The sequence below is a fragment of the Hippocampus bargibanti genome, linkage group LG06 (genome assembly GCF_051943395.1).
Source record: "Hippocampus bargibanti isolate YZ-2025 linkage group LG06, ASM5194339v1, whole genome shotgun sequence".
NCBI lineage: Eukaryota > Metazoa > Chordata > Actinopteri > Syngnathiformes > Syngnathidae > Hippocampus > Hippocampus bargibanti.
This window is the reverse complement of record NC_142739.1, coordinates 13,598,514-13,617,760: the sequence shown is the minus strand read 5'-3', so window position 1 is coordinate 13,617,760 and position 19,247 is coordinate 13,598,514. Positions and strand designations below refer to the sequence as shown.

The following is a 19,247-nucleotide window of genomic DNA, read 5'->3' as shown; positions in this document are numbered from 1 at the left end:
ACACAAAGACAAACAACCAATCACTCTCACACCAAGGGACAATTTAGAGTGTTCAATCAGCTTGCCATGCATGTTTTTGGAATGTGGGAGGAAACTGGGGGACCCGGACAAAACCCACGCGGGCCCGGGGAGAACATGCAAACTTCACACAGGGAGTTCGGACCGGGTCTAGAATCACAACCTTGGCACTGTGAAGCCGGCGTGTGAACCACTTGATACCGGGCCGCCAAGTACAAATCCCCGGTTAAAAAAAAATAAGTTAAAGTAAAGTCCTAATGTGATTCCTTTATCATTTTTGTTGTTGTACAACACCGTTTTTTAAATAAGATTATACAGAAAATGCACACAAAACACTTTCCCTGGTCAATAAGGCAATGAATAGAGAAACTTTCGCAGTTTTGTTTTGTCTCAGACTAACTGTATTTCCTGCATATTTCAGGTTTGTAGCCAGGGATTTGAAATGAATTGGTGGATTCTCAAATCACTGTGATGTTGAGGGCAAGGAAAATCATGTCTATGAAATATTATGTTGCTAGTCTAACTTTAAATGATAAAACGAACGTTTCCCCAAATACAGTACTGTATTTTTTCATTTTGCTAATGACCACCCAAATGTAAACTGATCCCAATTCAGTCCGATGGCGGAACATTCCGTTTTTCTGCAACTCAGTTAATTCTGATCACACAACATGGGTGGAAGTTCGTAGGCATAAAATAGAAAGTGGTTTAATATTTGCGCCAGAAAGTCACGCTGTTGATGTTTCAGATGAATTCCACGCGTCTGGTTTATATTCACCGTGACCACGTGAGAGTTGCCGTGGTTGTGGTCATAATTAAAAAAAGAAGTACTGTGCCTTTAAAAACAAACTGCTCCTTGTTTCCAGTCCGAACCGTCCGCCGGGTGCGCTCAAACTGACACGTACGACTGTGGCGGGGACTCAGGCCCGGCGGACAAACAAAGCACTTCGTGACAACCGAACGTCTGCTCAAAGTACTCTGTGGGACTTTTAGTGACAGCCAAAGGAGTTGAAAGTTTTTCAATGGGTTGTCCGCGCAAGACCAACAGTGACTGACAGAGTGAGTTCGCGAGCGAGGCGGGCAAACGGCGAGAGGAAAGAGGAGGAGGTGAAAGAGGAGGAGGGGGGCATTGCCCACCGGCTATCTGAGCTGGGATCGACTAGCTGAAAAGAAGACAACGCAGACAGACGGCGGCTTGTTCGCGACAAAGTTGACAGACGCAACGACGTTCGGAGGAGGAGTCTGAACCGAAACTTGGAAATACAAATGTGGATATAACGGAGAAAAGTTTTAACCTGAGTGTACATTCGTTTTCCCCTGTCAAGACCGCAAGCTGACCGACTGTACATTTAAACTTCACTTTGGAGGGCGAACTTTTTCCCCTGGACTTTTTACATTATCTAAACTTTTTGACTTGATTACACAGCATCTCCAAAATGGATAAATACGAGGATTTAGGATTGGAGGCAAGTAAGTTTATTGAAGACTTAAACATGTATGAAGCATCTCGAGATGGTTTATTTCGAACAAAGAAGGATGCAGGGAATAATCCTGATTTTGAGGAGACTAGAAGAGTTTTTGCTTCAAAAATGACAAAAATACACATGCAGAAACAACAAGAGGAAATGGCAAGAAACAACCAGGCCTTAAGGATGAATGGGGGTTTCAACAACGCATATTACATGAAAGACCGACCTCCCATCAACAGCTCCAGGCCGCAAGGTGAAAATGCTGCAAAACCTCCAATACTGTCTGGTCCTGTATCTTCTGGCGGTCATTCTTCACAGTTTGATAGTCAGAAGAATCACACAGCCATTCCGCCTGAGCCTCTCGTCAGCAGGGCATACAGCTTCGGAAACAATTCTGCTAATAAGGAGCGCTCAGACTTACATTTGTACCAGAACACCCCCCCTGCGGCCCCCGTCCCAGGAAATGCTTTTCACAGTGCACCCATGCACACTCCTCATCTGGCTCCATGTGCCTCATCCAGGGAGTCTTACAATCCTCAATCTTTGTCTGAGAGCAGTGTTGCATTCCCACAACAGCGTCAGTCTGCATCTCCAACCATAATTAGTCCTCCACCATTGCAGAACCCGGATGTCCCCTTCCTATCTAACAAGAGTCCAACTTCTTTATCTTTTGCGAAAGAAAAAACAGACCTCATTCCCTCACTGCCTCTCAGTGCCTTCACAGGAGGAGCCAATTTACCTTCCATACACACTGCAGCTCACGATGCACCATCTTCTCCAACTTCATCCTTAAGTCAGAATGGGCCAGTGGTGGCTTCCTCTCAGGTGTCTTCTGATGCACCTCAAACAAAAGTCCAGGTCGCTTCTATCTCCAAAAGCTTCAGCCATAGTCAAGATCAGAGTCAGATACCTAGCTTTGGGAAGGCCATTGGTGCTGAAGCTTCTTCCTTTAAGCCTGTAGAGCCGCCACCGCCACACAGCTCGTCAGCTGCTGAAGTAAAATTAGAGGACTTCACAAATCGTCTGGAAAAGGAGATGAGTTCTCAACCAAAAGCTGACTACTTTGGTAAGATAGCAAAACCAATACTCATCCATCAAATTCATCATTTTCCAAAGATAACATTGCCCACTCAGAAATTTGGAGCATGATCAACCGAAGTTGCTTTCATTTCTTGTTCTCACACACGCACAGACACACACACACACACACACACACACACACACACACACACACACACACACACACACACACACACACACACACACACACACACACACACACACACACACACACACACACACACACACACACACACACACACACACACACACACACACACAATTATCATGCTTGTCATCAATCATGTCATTACAATCATTTCACTTTACTAAACTTTAAGGGTATCCTGGTACTCATCTATCACACTTTAATATTTTTCTCTGCAGATAAAATGCCTTCAGCTATTTAGGCAGACATCAAAGATAACACATTTTCTTTTTATTTTACTTTTTGCAATCCAGAGATTATCCTTTTTTTCAAATCAGTTTTAGAAACGATTGGACCAAGGGTGTCAAACTCATGTTTTGCAGTGGGCCACATTGTAGTCACGGTTTCCTCTTGGGGGGGCGTTATGAATTTGGGGAAGCCATTAGAATTAATGAATAACTAGTTTACAAATTTGAAGTGCAAAATAATGACTGTCATTGTGGTTTACATATGCCAATTTGACATTTTGGTTCGGACCTTAGCAAACATCATGGAATTTCTCAAGTTTGATTTGCCTTCACGGGCTAAATAAAATGATGTGTCGGGCCAGATTTGCCCCCCGGACCTTGACTTTGACACCTGGGGATTAGATGCTCACTTCGCAGATGCAGTCCCCTAAAAATGGAACAAATCGAAAGTTGTTCTATGAATCTAACGGTTTTACTTCCACATCAATAAATAACTTGTGTCTTGAGTGAGGAATGCTTCATCTAGTATTGACTTGGTCGTCACAGTGTAATGTTGCTGCTTTAAAGAAATCACATTATTTATGTAGGCCATGGCACTTACTGTATGGTAGATGACTTAAACTACTGCTCATTGTTCATTGGTGGAGCAATTTAGTTTGCTATCCTGCTAAAACATGCTATGCTTAACTAGCAATGAATAAAACGCCGCCAGCAATACAGCGCAATTCCAATAAATACAAAGCTATCCGATTTCAACTCAGAATTGAATCACGTGTGACTGTAGCCCTTTGTTTCCAGTGTCCATCATTTGCTGCTGTGTCACGCTCTTTGACATCTATCGCAGACATGGGCAAACTACGGCCTTTTTAATCCGGCCTGCCGAACTTGTCCAAATTGTAGTAAAAACAGTGTCTGAATGTCATGACAAAAAGTTAGCGGACACCAGGGCATGCAGCCATGAAGCTGCCTGCCCCATTTTTCACAACTTGAAACACAATAAGACGAGTACAGTGAGACCTCAACTTACGAACACCTTAGTATTACGAACGTCAAATTTATGAAAATTAAACCTTATTAACGCGGGCCAGGAGCATTTGGAGGGAGTGTTTGGGCTGGAAATACTAAACCTAAAGAATTAAAGGACAACCGACGCCTCCGGACAAGTTATGCCCATAATTTGTAGAATCACTTCAAATGACTTCGACTGAGCGTATTTTACAAAGATTCCACAGCATATAGCTATAGTTTACGTTTTAAGACTTGCGCTGAATATTCATGAAGTCTTGTTTTCGAGTTGATGACGATCCCCATGTGACGTCACGTTTGGAACGCCCCTGACCGAGAAAGCGACACACGATGCATTTTGCGGTACTTTGTTTGGTCTGAAAACTTCGTGTTGATCTGTGTTGATGGCAAAATTAGAAGGAAAACACATAAATAACGCGATGGTGAATTGTTGTGTGTTACACCAAGACAACTATTTGATATTCGCTGACACAAATTCCCAGCAGACAAATCAGCCCATTTCCAACAGAGCTTAGGCGCCATCTTCTGCATTTTCTGAGTGCTACATTGCTGTCATTGACGGCTCGAATTGATATGGGAGGACTCCTTTAATCAATTGCAAACATTTATGCTTTCCTCTTCAGAACTATTTGAATCATATTCATAACTGGATGAGTAACAAGAAAGCATCTTCTCCAAATCTGAAGCCATTGTTTTGATTCTCGATAAGGCAAGACAAGACTTCTTGGCGTGACGTCACGAATAAGGGGGTGGGACCATCTGAAACTGGCCATTTCCGGATTCATTTTGAAGTCATTTTTTTTGGTGTCTTTCATTTGATAACAAATATCAGCCTGCGTGTTTTGGGTATGTTAGATGCTATAAAACGTTTTTCTGATGTCAGTAGGAAACAAAAAAAAAAAAAAAATGGTGCCGGTTGTCCTTTAAATGTAGTGTGTACAAACCTCATAGCACAGTAAGAACACTACAACCCAATTTATTAACTGTCTTTCAAATGTGAAAAATATCCCTGATCAGTTAATAAATTTTGTCTCAAGGAATATGCAAGATATGGCGTTTACATACTATTTGGAAATAGATTAAAATAACATACGCCCTGTGATTTAACAAGATTGCATCTGTTGTTAATAAGTTTCAATCAACGGTACAAAGTTAAAGAAATCAACATTTATTGAAAAATGGAATCACATCAACATTCAAAACATATCATTACGCAACGAAATATTCAAGCTCAATGATACCTACTTGTGTTAAATTCTGCAAAATCATAGATGGATTGTCTAGACCGAGCGCTCTACAAACTCTCCACTGACGCCCTCGCCTTCACGCGCAAACAGTACACGTGTACCGTCGCCAAGCACACAGACATAGGCTACCTGCAGTTGAAATTTGCATACTCGACACGGCAGCCAATCAGAAGCCTCCTTTTTTCTTCCGGACATTCGCAAGAGTTATAAGGTCGTGCATTTGCATATCATTTTCCAAAATAGATGCACAGAACCTCAGTCCAGAAGAAAGATTCAAAAGAAGCTAACAACATATGTGATGCTACAAAACGTAAATTTACATTAAACCGTGACTGTAAAGTGTACGTGAGAGTTATGAAAGGGGCTTAGTGGCTTGTAGCGAGGAATGCAAACATTGCATTGTGCACCATGATGACAAATGACTACTGCAGCACAATCTACAGCCATGGACAATTACTGTAAATTAAACTGGGAATGATAATGTGATGCTTCAGTTTTGTAAGACCTTACAAGTCAGAAAGCAACAGGTGTCAATTAAGAGCCATCAATGACCATCACAAATGTAAATAAAGTGACTTTATTATACAGTGCAGTGTATTTCTTTCATTACAATACAATAGTACATTTATTATACATAGGCTAAGGTAGGTTGTGTGTAGTTTTAAGGCTTATTTAGTTGAAAAGTATATTTTATGGAAACCCGGGAACGTATTATTCCCATGGTTTCCTGTGGGAATTTTTGTTGAGATACACACTTCGCCTTACACACTCTGTCCGGGAACCAATTAAGTTCGTAAATTGAGGTCTCATTGTAATAGCAAAAAAAAAGTAGCAAAGTATCGAGTTTATTTTGCTTAATTTACGGTAAATATCCAAGGCTGTAGATTTTGCCCCAGTCATTTGTCATCACGGTGCACAATGCAATGTTTGAGTTGCGTTGTCTGCTACAAGCCACAAAGCACCTTTCACAACTCTCAAGTAGACTTTACAGTCACGGTTTAATGTAAATTTACGTTTTGTGCAAAGTATAAAGGATTTTTTTTAAATCAAGGATGTACCTACCACATTTGTTCCCTTGTTTAATTTACGGTAAATATCCCTTGCTGGAGATTTGGCTCCAGTTGTCGTTTGTATGCAATGCATGCGTTGCATCGTCTGCTACAAGCGACTAAGCGCCTTTCAAAACTCTCAAGTACGTTTACGTTTTGTAGCGTCACAACTATTGTTAGCTCCTTTTGAATCTTTCTTCTGGGGCTGAGGTACTGTGCATCTACTGTGGAAAATGATATGCAAATGCACGACCTTATAACGCTCAGGAAAGTCCGAAGCACGAAGCAGTCTTCTGGTTGACTGCCGTGCCGTGTATTCAAATTTCAACTGCAGGTAGCCTATGTCTGTGTGCTTAGCAACGATACACGTGTACTGTTTGCGCATGAAGGCGAGGGTGTCTGTGGCGAGTTTGTAGAGCGCACGGTCAGGACAATCCAGCCATGATTTTGCAGAGTTTAACACAAGTAGATATTATTGACCTTGAGTATTTCGTTGTGTAATAATGTGTTTTGAATGTTGAAAGTTATTCCATTTTTCAATAAATGTTGATTTCTTTAACTTTGTACCTTTGATTGAAACTTATTAACAACAGATGCAATCTTGTTAAATCACAGGGCGTATGCTATTTAATCTATTTCCATTTCCTCCTCCCAGTATCTGCAAAATAGAATGTAAATGCCATATCTTGCATATTTCTTGTGACATTTCTTAACTGATAAGGGCTATTTTTCACATTTGAAAGACAGTTAATAAATTGGGTTGTAGTGTTCTTACTATGCTCTGAGGTTTTCACACACTACATTTAATGCTTTAGTGTATCTGGCCCAAACACACCCTCCAAATGCCCCTGGCCGGGCCCCTTTTTAGAACCCATTGTGACCCGCAAGTCAAAAAGTTGTCCCACCCCTGATTTATCGTCACCCGCCCTACTTTCCTCGCGATTGAAACACAAACCACATCAGGGTTTACCTAAACCAAATTGTGAGGTGAACTCAAATGCCACGCTAGTTTATTTTTAGACAAGAGTCACACATTTGCGTTGGATTTCTTCGTAGTCCATTACTGGCTGACCAAATTGATTTTTTTGCGTGAGTCCTAATTTCAGTGACAAATTCACTGGCAAGACACTTGGCAGGGTTGTCCATCATCCACGAAGTCGGCCAGATGTGTTTTTTACGATGAAAACCTTTTGCTCATGTGCTCTCTCACTGTTTGCATATTAGGTCATTGTTGAGGTAAAATATCTATTTAGTGACACAACCGTGGGCCCAAATTGATATTATCAAAAGTCAAAGTCAGCTTTAGTGTCAAATATGCTAATATGCATGACATACAGCACAGATGAAATTACTGCCTCTTGGATCCAGCATGCAAGGCACTTATAATGACTTTACAAACTTTACAAACATAATAAACATGAAAACGCCAATTTGCCAGATATCATGCAGGAAATTGTTGGGCACTTTGTTTTCTTCCACTCTTCCATACATTCACTCTTGCTTGCTCGCCTGCAGGAACAGCCTAGTGAGATGTTACGGTTGTACCTCTCAGTACCCGCATGTGCGCATACTGATGTGCAAGAGAAGATGTTTTGGCGTACGTCACTGTCAAAACAAGACGCACAAATGGCTGAGCATGTGAATATGACAAATGTGTGGGAGAGCAATGCTGTTTGCAGCCCACCGGAGGAAATGCTTTTTCAAGTAGTGCATCTATTTTTTCTTCTTCCCACATCACCACACAGAGTCCCACACCCTGCACTAGGACACAGCTCATCTTCTGAGTCATGCTCTGTTGCAACGTCAGTAATGTGTAGGCTGATCATAAAACAAGTTATTTTCCACACATTTTGCAAAAAAATCCATTTATTTTTGAATGGATCGCAAAGGCATTGTGGAAAATCATGTGCTTGTCCTCTCTGGAGTAGAGGAGGATGATATTTCCCAATATTGTAGATGCAAAAATAATACAATAAATCTGAATTACTGAAATAGTCCTGCCCAAGCCAATCCGGTGAGCCGTACACTAACAGAACTGCGGATGGAATTACTGGCAAAATGAGGCCAGAAAAGGAATATCTGGAGAATGAGTGCAGGGCACTTTTGAAATGACTTGCAGCTCTTAAAAGGAAGGCCTTTCGAGCGGTGGCAGTGGTGCAGCTGAACTGACAAAGATACAAACGCAAACATGGGTGGCTGGGTGCTTCTTTGTCGAGAGAGAAATGTGTCTAATAGCAAAATAAGTGGCCTGTCATCCTGTTGTTGCATCTGCCCTTTTCTTTCAACTTTCCCCACACATGACCACAAATTTAGTTGAGTTTTCAGTTGCATGAAACTGGAGGATTGATTTATCCCATCCTGCCTGCTGTTGAGTGGAACGCTTCCCAGAGATTCTTGGCTTCAATCCCGGCAAGATTTTGGAGGGCCTGTGATTGTGATCCCCTCCCAGGCTTCTTCTCACCGTGTCTGATGAATGTAGTCCAAGCCTGGTAATTTTATGATTGTTTTTACTATGCCAGGTTTTCACGTGTTTGTTACTTAGCAGATTTATGCAACTACTGCATATATAGCCAAAATGGAACTGTATAGTGCCACTTAGCAGTTTTTTTGACAACGATACTAGTGCAGCGTGTTCTACCGGAAACAAATTCCTTGTGTGTCCTACATACTTGGCAATAAAGATGATTCTGATTCTGATTCTGATCTTCTTGCCGCAAAACATTGGGATGGCCCAAGGAAGACAGTTCGTCCAACAAATGTACTGTAAACTCTGTTAACAGCCCTGTTACCTTTACTATGTTGGTCAATGTCACTCTATTCACTTTTCTTCAATGTTTTAGATTATAATATGACATATGGAGGTTCACTGCATACAGAGAAGATGATGGCCTGAGCTGAGGGTTGGGAATTTTAAATGCGCGAGGTGGCCACAATTTTTCATCAGGGCTACTGGAGACGACACAGAGCCAAATACTATATGTGACAAAAATGCTATCTCAAATATAGACAGAATATGTCCCGTTAACTCATTTACTGCCATTCCCGAATTTATAAAGGGCTGGTCAGACCTCTGGCAATGTTTTTCCCTTCCACGGGGGGGCAGCATTTGCCTTTTGTACAGCCGTTCCCACTTGCACCTCATATTACTCCAGACCCATATAACATAGGAATTATTATTATTTTTTCTGATGAAAGAAGAGAGTCTAAGGTTTATTACGCTGCATTGGATGATTATGTAGTCCTAAAACTCAATATTCTGTGGGTGCAGGAATTTCAGTGAAAATGACAAAAACCCTGGCACTGGAGTGAATACATTTTTGCATGTCTGGCAGTGAACGAGTTCATGTATTTTATTTGTCTGTAATTTGTCTTTCATTGTATGATTTCAGGATTCTCTATCTCGACCCAACCAGAAATGGTTTGATGCAAAAAAGCAGAATAACCACATTTTGTACCTTTCTTATTCTTGGGTTAATGTTTTGCTCCCCCTCCTCCTTTTGAAGCCCGCCGCCTGTCGTATGAATAATCTCACTGTTTTGGAACACGGGACACTTGCCAAAAGTACATATGTAGTGGTGTAGCCTGAGAGGAGGTCAACAGCATTAAATCTCTACTTTTAATATGTGGTTGTATTTGTGTGGACTTTGGATTTGAAGTTAAGTCTACTTAAAGAAGTCATGACCTTCAATCACTGTCTAAAGGTGTATGGGATTTACTGTAGTGACATCACTGAACCCTCTCACTGTTCGATCTTTGTTCAGTTCAGCCAACATTTTATGATTGAAAACCTTCATCAGCTCACAGTTTGTGGTCAGGAAACTGTATAATCATCATCTAAACAAAATGGCTTACATAAGAACAACATTCCTCTGCGTTCCAATAATATCTCAGTTATCTCAATCTTTTTTCGAGCCCTTGGGGACGAGTGCGCTAAGAAAGACCGCACTGAAATGTAGGATTTCCAAACACAGTATATATTTTATTTTAACATTTATTTGTGCGCTTAAAAACTACTAAATGCGAGTGTGTGTTTTGAGTAGAGGCTCACGTGTCATTTGCGTTGGATGCTGTGGAAACAGAAGTTTCTTTGTGTTTGTGTTTCTGTGTGTGTGTGTGTGTGTGTGTGTGTGTGTGTGTGTGTGTGTGTGTGTGTGTGTGTGTGTGTGTGTGTGTGTGTGTGTGTGTCTGTGTCTGTGTTTCTGTGTGTGTGTCAGATGAGGACCAGGGGAAGGTTGCTGGCCTGCATGGGCTGGCCAGTCACCAGAGAGTTTTTCTATAAAAACACCTACTCAGAAATAACTGCATACCCACCCAGTGCAAGAGACTGACTTTCTTACTGTTGTTACATTGTGTTGATTGTTCACCGAAAGCATTTGTGAACCATGCACCATTGAGTATTTGTCCCATTGTTATTCCATTGTTTCTGCTGTTTTATCACATCATAAGATACATTACAGACTTAACTCATTCACTGCCAGACATGCAAAGAATGTGTCCACTCCAGTGCCAGGGTTTTAATTAATTCCCAAGTTATATGGGTCTGGAGTACTATGAGATGCAAATGGGGGCGGCTGTACAAAAGGCAAATGCTGCACCTTGTGGAAGGGGAAAACCAGCTGTCTAACCAGTGCTTTATTGGCACCTCCCACTCCCCCCAAGAAAAACCAAAACCTGAACAAATTCGGGAATGGCACTCCACGTAATATTTTCAATTCCCGAATAAATTTGAGGATGGCAGTGAATGAGTTAGAGCAGGGGTGTCAAACTCATTTTTCAAGTCAAGAATAATGACTGGTATTGTGGACTTTGGCATTCCACTTGACACGCTAGATTTGCTTTTGCTTGCCGAATAAAATGATGTGGTGGGCCAGATTTAGTCCTTGCCTAAGCTTTGACTTTGACATCTGTGACTTAAAGGACAACCGACGTCTCCGGACAAGTTGTGTCCATAATTTGTGAAATGGCTTCAAATGACTTCTACTGAGTGTATTTTACAAAGATACCACCGCATATAGCTATATTTTACATTTTAAGACTCGCGCTGAATATTCCGGAAGTCTTGTTTTTGAGTTGGTGACGGGTCCTCACCCTACGTCACTGAAGGAACGCCCCTGACCGAAGAAAGGACACATTGTGGCAGTCCTTCCATCACGTCAATGCATTTTGCTGTACTTGTTTGGTCTGAAAACTTTGTGTTGCAAAAGAGGCAGAAGAGGGCGACAAAGCTCCGTGTAAGGAATTAATCAGCCTGTGGTAACGGCCTGATTAATTCCTTACACGGAGCTTTGTCGCCATTTTCTGCCTCTTTTTTAGTGCTACATTTCCCCTTCCCTATTGCCTCAAAATTAATCAAAAGGAATTAATCAGCCTGTGGAAACGGCCTGATTAATTCCTTACACGGAGCTTTGTCGCCATTTTCTGCCTCTTTTTTAGTGCTACATTTCCCTCCCTATTGCCTCAAAATGGCACGGAATAAATTCTTTAATCGATTGCAAACATGTATGCTTTCCTCTTTAGAACTATTTGAATCATATTCATAATTGGATGAGTAACAAGAAAGCATATTCACCGAATCTGAAGCCATTGACTTGATTCTCCAGCAAGGTTTCTTCAGCCGTCATCTGTACTTCTTTGAAGGTGTCGGACGTTTCGTTTCTTATCCAAGAAACTTTGTCTTTGTTCTTGGATAAAAAGCGAAACGTCCAACACCTTCAAAGAAGTATAGATGACGGCTGAAGAAATCTTTTCATCGATGGACCACTCACTCCTGTACGACTGAGAGCTTACACAGACATTCTCCAGCAAGGCAAGACGTCTTGGGGTGATGCCACAAACAACCTTCTGGGTTCTGCGGGACCTTCTGAAATTGGCTACTTCCGGGTTAATTTTTTTTGCAGATTTTGTACAGTTTAAGTCATTTTTATTGGTGTTTTGCATTTGACTAAAAATATCATCCTGTGTGTTTTGGGTATTTTAGATGCTATAAAACGTTTTTCTGATGTCAGTTAGGAAACAAAAAAGTTATGTCCGTTGTCCTTTAAAGTGTAACAAGTCAAGGGTTAAGATGAAAACTAATATATGTGTGTTTTAAAACCAGGAGTAGGAATTGTTCCGAGCAGTAGCTTGTTGGCAGGTTTCAATGTATACTGTAGCTACACACACGCACACACACTCGCGCGCGCGCACGCACACACACACACACACACACACACACACGCACGCACGCACGCACGCACGCACACACACACACACACACACACACACACACACACACACACACACACACACACACACACACACACACACACACACACACACACACACAGATGGAAACAGTCCATGTGTCTGCTTGGCCTGCTGTCAATCATTTTCATCTTCCATTTTTAATATTTTTCATTTTCGTTGCGCGTATGATCCAAGTGCATCTTGCCCTCCCACAGCCCAATCCACCCACCACACAGCCACTGGCAGGGAGTCCTCTGAAAGGAGACAGTCTTAGATATTTATCAATGTTTCATTAACGGACTTCTTGGTCTCTGAGCCAAATCAAATAAGCAAAACGGTATATTTCTTTTTTGGCATGACACAGCATGCTAACTAGCTTCCTGTACTAAATTGAATGGTTCCCCTCTCCCGGAGTCTTTGTTGCTTCTGCCTTTTTTAATACGGATCAGCGATTTTACACTAGTCTTTGCCAAGTGCTTGAATGAACAGTATGTGTAAGTACTAGGAACAGCAAACTTACTGAGCATGCCAGGGTCATTATATAAATTACATTCTGCAGTAATTTGTTGGGACAAACTGTTTCAATGTGTGTTTCTCAGGAGTCTGCGTTAAGTGCAACAAGGCTGTGTTTGGAGCCAACCAGGCGTGTCAGGCAATGGGTAGCCTCTACCATGACAACTGCTTCACCTGCAGTGCCTGCAGTAAGTATACACACACCCACATACACACCCACACACATACACACACACACACACACATATAGCAACACTAAAACCTTGTCCAAAGTGGGGTTGAGAATATTTCATCCATCACATACCTTTCATAGCTTGCTCAGTGTGCAGGGCTACGGAAGTTTGGTACCCCCCGGAAAAAAAAGCATGTCGGCGAGTGAGGAATGCAGGCATTTGGCCCCTCAGGAGGCTGAGCTTCAGGAGTACACTGGGTGCTGTTATTTTAGCTAGACACAACAAGAATACAGTGCTGAACCTGTGTGGTGATTTTGCTTTATATCGTGTAAACAGTACATACGTACCATATACTATATGTGGCCTGAGACTCAAATGAAACTGTCCTTAATATGCCAACTCCAGACTTGATAAAGACCCAGACCGGTTATGTTGATTAATTTATTGTTTCAACGGTGGGAATTTATTGTTGCTTTATTCTAACTGGAAGATTGTTTTGTCAGTTTCCAGCTTATGTTGCATGCGCACATTACATATAGTGTATGGATTGTTAGTTAATTAAGTCATTCATTCAAAGCAGCTTTGTAAGTAAGTGAGTGAGTGAGTGAGTGAGTGAGTGAGTGAGTGAGTGAGTGAGTGAGTGAGTGAGTGAGTGAGTGAGTGAGTGAGTGAGTGAGTGAGTGAAGGCGAGGAAAAAAGTCTGCCGGGGAAAAATCAGGGGAAACAACATACTCTTAAAATGTCTAGTTCATGTTTACATTTATAATAAATAAACACCTTTTGTTAGTCCTTAAAATTTCTATGTGAAAATCAACCATGAATAAATAACATTGTAAAGCTATTTTGTCTTATTCACTTTTACTTGACAGCGATTGATTAATTGTACTGAATCATAACGCATATATAAGTTTTTCCAGGCTCTAGCTTGAAGACATTTTTCTGCACTGGACCTTTTTAACTTTTAATTGCAGATCCCTGCTCTAGTGGGATGGGAAAATCATGCAGAAGCTGGTCACTAAATTGCTTTTATTTCTGAATAGGATTACATAAGAGAATTTCTAAAAGGCCTTAATGAGAAAATGTCCTTGCATTTTGTTCTTTCAATCATCTCATTTACATTTTTATGAACATGCCGCTCAGTATGGTCCTTTTCCAGCACTTAGCCCTACCTTCTGACTTTAATAAAGCTGTTATCCTTTCGCAAAGCTCAGAGCATTCCTGATAGGACTGACTGGGATAAAAATGCAGGAAAGAGAAGGAGAGGAACAACTCTTAATCTTTGTATACAAATGTTTGGAAGAAGAGTATTACATGTATGTATATACCCTCAGACAGTGAAAATGAAAGAAAATTGATTACAAGTGTGGAAAGCGCCTCCTCCATAGAATTGTCCAGCAAGGGAATTGCAAAGACCGTTTGGAAGATCTGGTGTTCAACATTGAAAGATGGCACATTGAAGTTATTTATTGTATTTTTTTACAAAAAAAAATCTATTTAGTTTGCCTGAAATGATCATTTTGTGTCAATGTTTACTCTGAAGCATACTTGGCCACAAATTGTCACGTTTTGCAAGGTGGTGATGGCAGGTGCGGATCCCAAAAAGCAGGCAGGAGGGAGCAGGAGGTTGTGTTTCACAAATTGTATTAAAATTAAGTCAACAGGAACAAAATCTATCACGTCGCTTGAGGCTAAAAGGCAGGACTCGAGTGACGGGGGAAGGTGAGAAGGTTGGATCCGAAATACATGGCGAGACAGGTGTTGAGGAGCAAGAGTCTTTACTGAGACATGCGAGCAAAAAATAACAAACAGGGGATGGCGAGTGATGACAACAAAATAATGGCAGACCTGACGGCAACGTGATGGAGAGGGTAACTTCCAGAATACTCCAATGGAGACGGTAGTGTGCGATCGGCAAATATAGTCAGAAGGTACAATCAAATGAATGACAAACAGCTGTGGGAACCCAGGTGAGTAATGATGGGAGGGGCCGTCTCCAGGGAGAGGTGACAGGAGGGGCGGGGCGCGCCCAGGACGGCAACGAAATGTGACAAAATCTAAGAAGTTATAATCATTTGAACAGAAAAATACAAAGTATCAAAATAAAACCAAGTGTAAAAGTCCGCCAAGGTTAAACAAACACATGCACAGCATACAATGCATACAATTGCATACAAAGCAAAGCATACAACAAACAATGACCCGACCACGAATGGTTGTGCCGGGTGTCCTTTTGAGTGTCACTGATTGAGAACGACCAGCACCTGCGAGGCAGCAGGCAGGGGTGACAGCATGACCCAACCAACCATCGGATTCTGAGGTACAACGGACCGGTCTCATTTCCACTCTGTGCCTGACAGTGCAACGTCCACGTTAGCCCATGCCTCGTCGACTTTGAATTTCGTCACTCGATGAGCCGTAACGTCCACGTCAACGTCCGGCCAACACCTCCTTCCAGGTGGCCGTCCAGGGTGACAATGGGTGTCTGGCAGTGCACCCCACGTCCAGCCACGCTGTCATTGTGCATGTTGAATTGAGTCGCATCCACGACAAGTCGTGCAACGTCCGCGTCAACGTCTGTCCCAGACCCCACTCACCGCTGGATCCCGGAGCTGCTACGGACTGGTCTTGTTTCCCCGGCGTCCGGCAGTTCGCGTCCACGTTAGCCCACGCCGCGTCGAGTTTGAATTGAGTCACTCGACGAGCCGCAACGTCCACGCCAACGTCCGATCGAGACCCGTTCCCATACGGCCGTCCGGGGTGCCACTCTACGCCTGGCAGTACAACGTCCACGTTGCGCCATGCATCGTCACATGATCGTGCGAGAAGGGTCGCACACACGTCCACGACGATCCGTGCCGCGTCTCGTCCACCCCAGGCTGAGTCCCATTCCCATCTGGCCGCCGCCCATCATATGCTGGAGAGGCAACGGTTGCCGTCTCCACCATCGTTTCCTGGCGAGTTGGACCTTTTGGGAGACTGTTGGGACTTCTGGAAGCAGTCCCTTGAAGGGGGGGTACTGTCATGATCTGGTTGGAGACCAACGGGTGGCGCTGTCGTCCCCGCCTGCACCTGCACAGGTGCTGGTCGTCCCGATCAGTGGCGGAATGCCACGTTCGGATTGGCGACCCATGGGTAATGCTGTCAGCCCTGCCTGCTGCCTCGCAGGTGCTGGTCGTTCCCAATCAGTGACACTCAAAAGGACACCTGGCACAACCATTCGTGGTCGGGTCATTGTTTGTTGTATGCTTTGTATGCATTGTATGCTGTGCATGTGTTTGTTTAACCTTGGCTGACTTTTACACTTGGTTTTATTTTGATACTTTGTATTTTTCTGTTCAAATGATTTTAACGTTTTAGATTTTGTTCCTGTTGACTTTATTTTAATACAATTTGTGAAACACAACCTCCTGCTCCCTCCTGCCTGCATTTTGGGATCCACACCCGCCATCACCACCTCGCAAAACCGTGACACAAATAAGAATAGACAAACAAACAAAGAAATCCCATGTCATGTCCGGGGTTGCGTAAATGTTTATATCCCAGTAGCTCTATTCTCTGGAGCTCCATAACAGACAAGTGAGGAAAATCCTGATATAGAAGAGGTCCACATCAGTTTCTTCATCCACAACATAGCTTCAGTTACTTTGTGATGATTCTTTTTGTTGTTGTTTTGTTCTTTAATACAGCATGAAGTAGGACACTTAACATATCAGCACCTTCAGTACTTCAATAATAAGCACAATTTAAAAAAAAAGTGCATACATTCATAACACATCTGATCTTGAATTTTACTGAACGATTTTAAAACAGGCTAGGACAGGGGTGGGCAAACTTTTTGACTCGCGGGCCGCATTGGGTTCTAAAATTTGACAGAGGGGCCGGGCCAGGAGCATTTGGAGGGAGTGTTTGGGCCGGAAATACTAAACCTAAAGCATTAAAGGACAACCGACGCCACCGGACAAGTTATGTCCATAATTTATAATATCACTTCAAATGACTTCGACTGAGCATATTTTACAAAGATTCCACAGCATATAGCTATAGTTTACGTTTTAAGACTTGCGCTGAATATTCATGAAGTCTTGTTTTCGAGTTGATGACGATCCCCATGTGACGTCACGTTTGGACTGCCCCTGACCGAGAAAGCGACACACACTGCATTTTGGGTACTTTGTTTGGTCTGAAAACTTCGTGTTGATGGCAAAATTAGAAGGAAAACACATAAATAACGCCATGGTGAATCGTTGTGTGTTGCACCAAGACAACTATTTGATATTCGCTGACACAAATTCCCAGCTGACAAATCAACCCATTTCCAACGGAGCTTGGGCACAATCTTCTGCATTTTTTGGGTGCTACATTGCTGTCATTGACGGCTCGAATTGATATGGGAGGACTCCTTGAATCAATTGCAGACATTTATGCTTTCCTTTTCAGAACTATTTGAATCATATTCATAACTGGATGAGTAACAAGAAAGCATCTTCTCTGAATCTGAAGCCATTGTTTTGATTCTCGAGCAAGGCAAGACGTCTTGGCGTAACGTCACGAACAAGGGTGTGGGACCTTCTGAAACTGGCCATTTCCGGATTCATTTTGAAGTCATTTTTATTGGTGTTTTTCATTTAACTAAAAATATCAGCCTGCCTGATTTGGGTATTTTAGATGCTATAAAACGTTTTTCTGATGTCAGTGGGAAACAAAAAAAATGGTGCCGGTTGTCCTTCAAATGTAGTGTGTACAAACCTCATAGCACAGTAAGAATACTACAACCCAATTTAGTAACTGTCTTTCAAATGTGAAAAATATCCCTGATTAGTTAATAAATTCGTCTCAAGGAATATGGCGTTTACATACTATTTCGCAGATACTTGGAGGAGGAAATGGAAATAGATTAAAATAACATATGCACTGTGATTTATCAAGATTGAGTCTGTTTTTAATAAGTTTTCATTGAAGGGGCAAAGTTAAAGAAATCAATATTTATTGAAAAATGGAATCACTTTCAACATTCAAAACACATTATTACATAACGAAATATTCAAGCTCAATAATACCTACTTGTGTTATATTCCGCCAAATCATAGATGGTTTGTCCTGACTGCGCGCTCAACAAACTCTCCACTGACGCTCTCGCCTTCATGCGCAAACAGTACACGTGTACCGTCGCCGAGCACACAGACGTAGGCTACCTGCAGTTGAAATTTGCATACTCGGCACGGCAGACAATCAGAAGCCTGCTTCTCTCTTCCGGACTTTCGCAAGCGTTATAAAGTCGTGCAATTGCACGTCATTTTCCAAAATAGATGCACAGAACCTCAGCCCAGAAGAAAGATTCAAAAGAAGCTAACAACATATGTGACGCTACAAAACGTAAATTTACATTAAACCGTGACTGTAAAGTGTACGTGAGACTTATGAAAGGGCTTAGTGGTTCGTAGGAAGCAATGCAAACGTTGCATTGTGCTCCACAATGACAATCGATTACTGCAGCAAAATTTACGGCCATGCACATTTACCATAAATTAAGCACGGTAGCATTTGTAGTAGGTACATTCTTGATTTTAAAAAAACTTTATTTTGTGACAATGTTTTTAATGTGATTTGTTGTTTCATTGTTTTGTAAGTTGTGAAAAATGGGGCAGGCAACTTTTTACTTACCTGCCCTGTTGTCTGCTAACTTTTTGTCATGAGTTTCAGACACTGTTTTTACTATACTTTGGGCACGTTCGGCGGGCCGGATTAAAAAGCCTAACGGGCCGTATGTGGCCCGCGGGCCGTAGTTTGCCCATGTCTGGGCTAGGATGCAATTCTTAAAGGAAAAGTCAAATCACAATTGTTTTGTCTAAGCCACCCTGCTCGTCTTAACATAACGTTCTGTAATATCCTATTTGTCGAATGTGATTGGGGCAGAATGTAAGGGAACTACCATTTTGCCTATTGCCGCTTGCTGTCAATTGAAACTGACATCACAGTGACAGTGAAAGCAGGGCTAGGGAAGTTTGGTTCCTTGAGAGCCATATCTTGCCTGATTTGCAGCTTTCTCTACTCCAATGCACCTCATTCAATTGA

At 42.2% G+C, this 19,247-nt stretch overlaps 1 protein-coding gene across 2 annotated transcripts in view; it reads left to right on the top strand.

Moving 5' to 3' along the window:
- Positions 1 to 895: 895 nt before the first annotated feature.
- The window catches only part of limd1a (LIM domains containing 1a), a 30,440-nt gene continuing 12,088 nt past the window's right edge, over positions 896 to 19,247 (top strand). For both annotated transcript variants that reach the window (XM_088997858.1, XM_088997857.1), the window contains exons 1-2: positions 896 to 2,553; positions 13,089 to 13,190. In XM_088997858.1, coding sequence (XP_088853984.1) covers positions 1,455 to 2,553; positions 13,089 to 13,190 — 1,201 coding nt within the window. In that variant the 5' untranslated portion in view covers positions 896 to 1,454. The remainder of the gene's footprint in view (positions 2,554 to 13,088; positions 13,191 to 19,247) is intronic.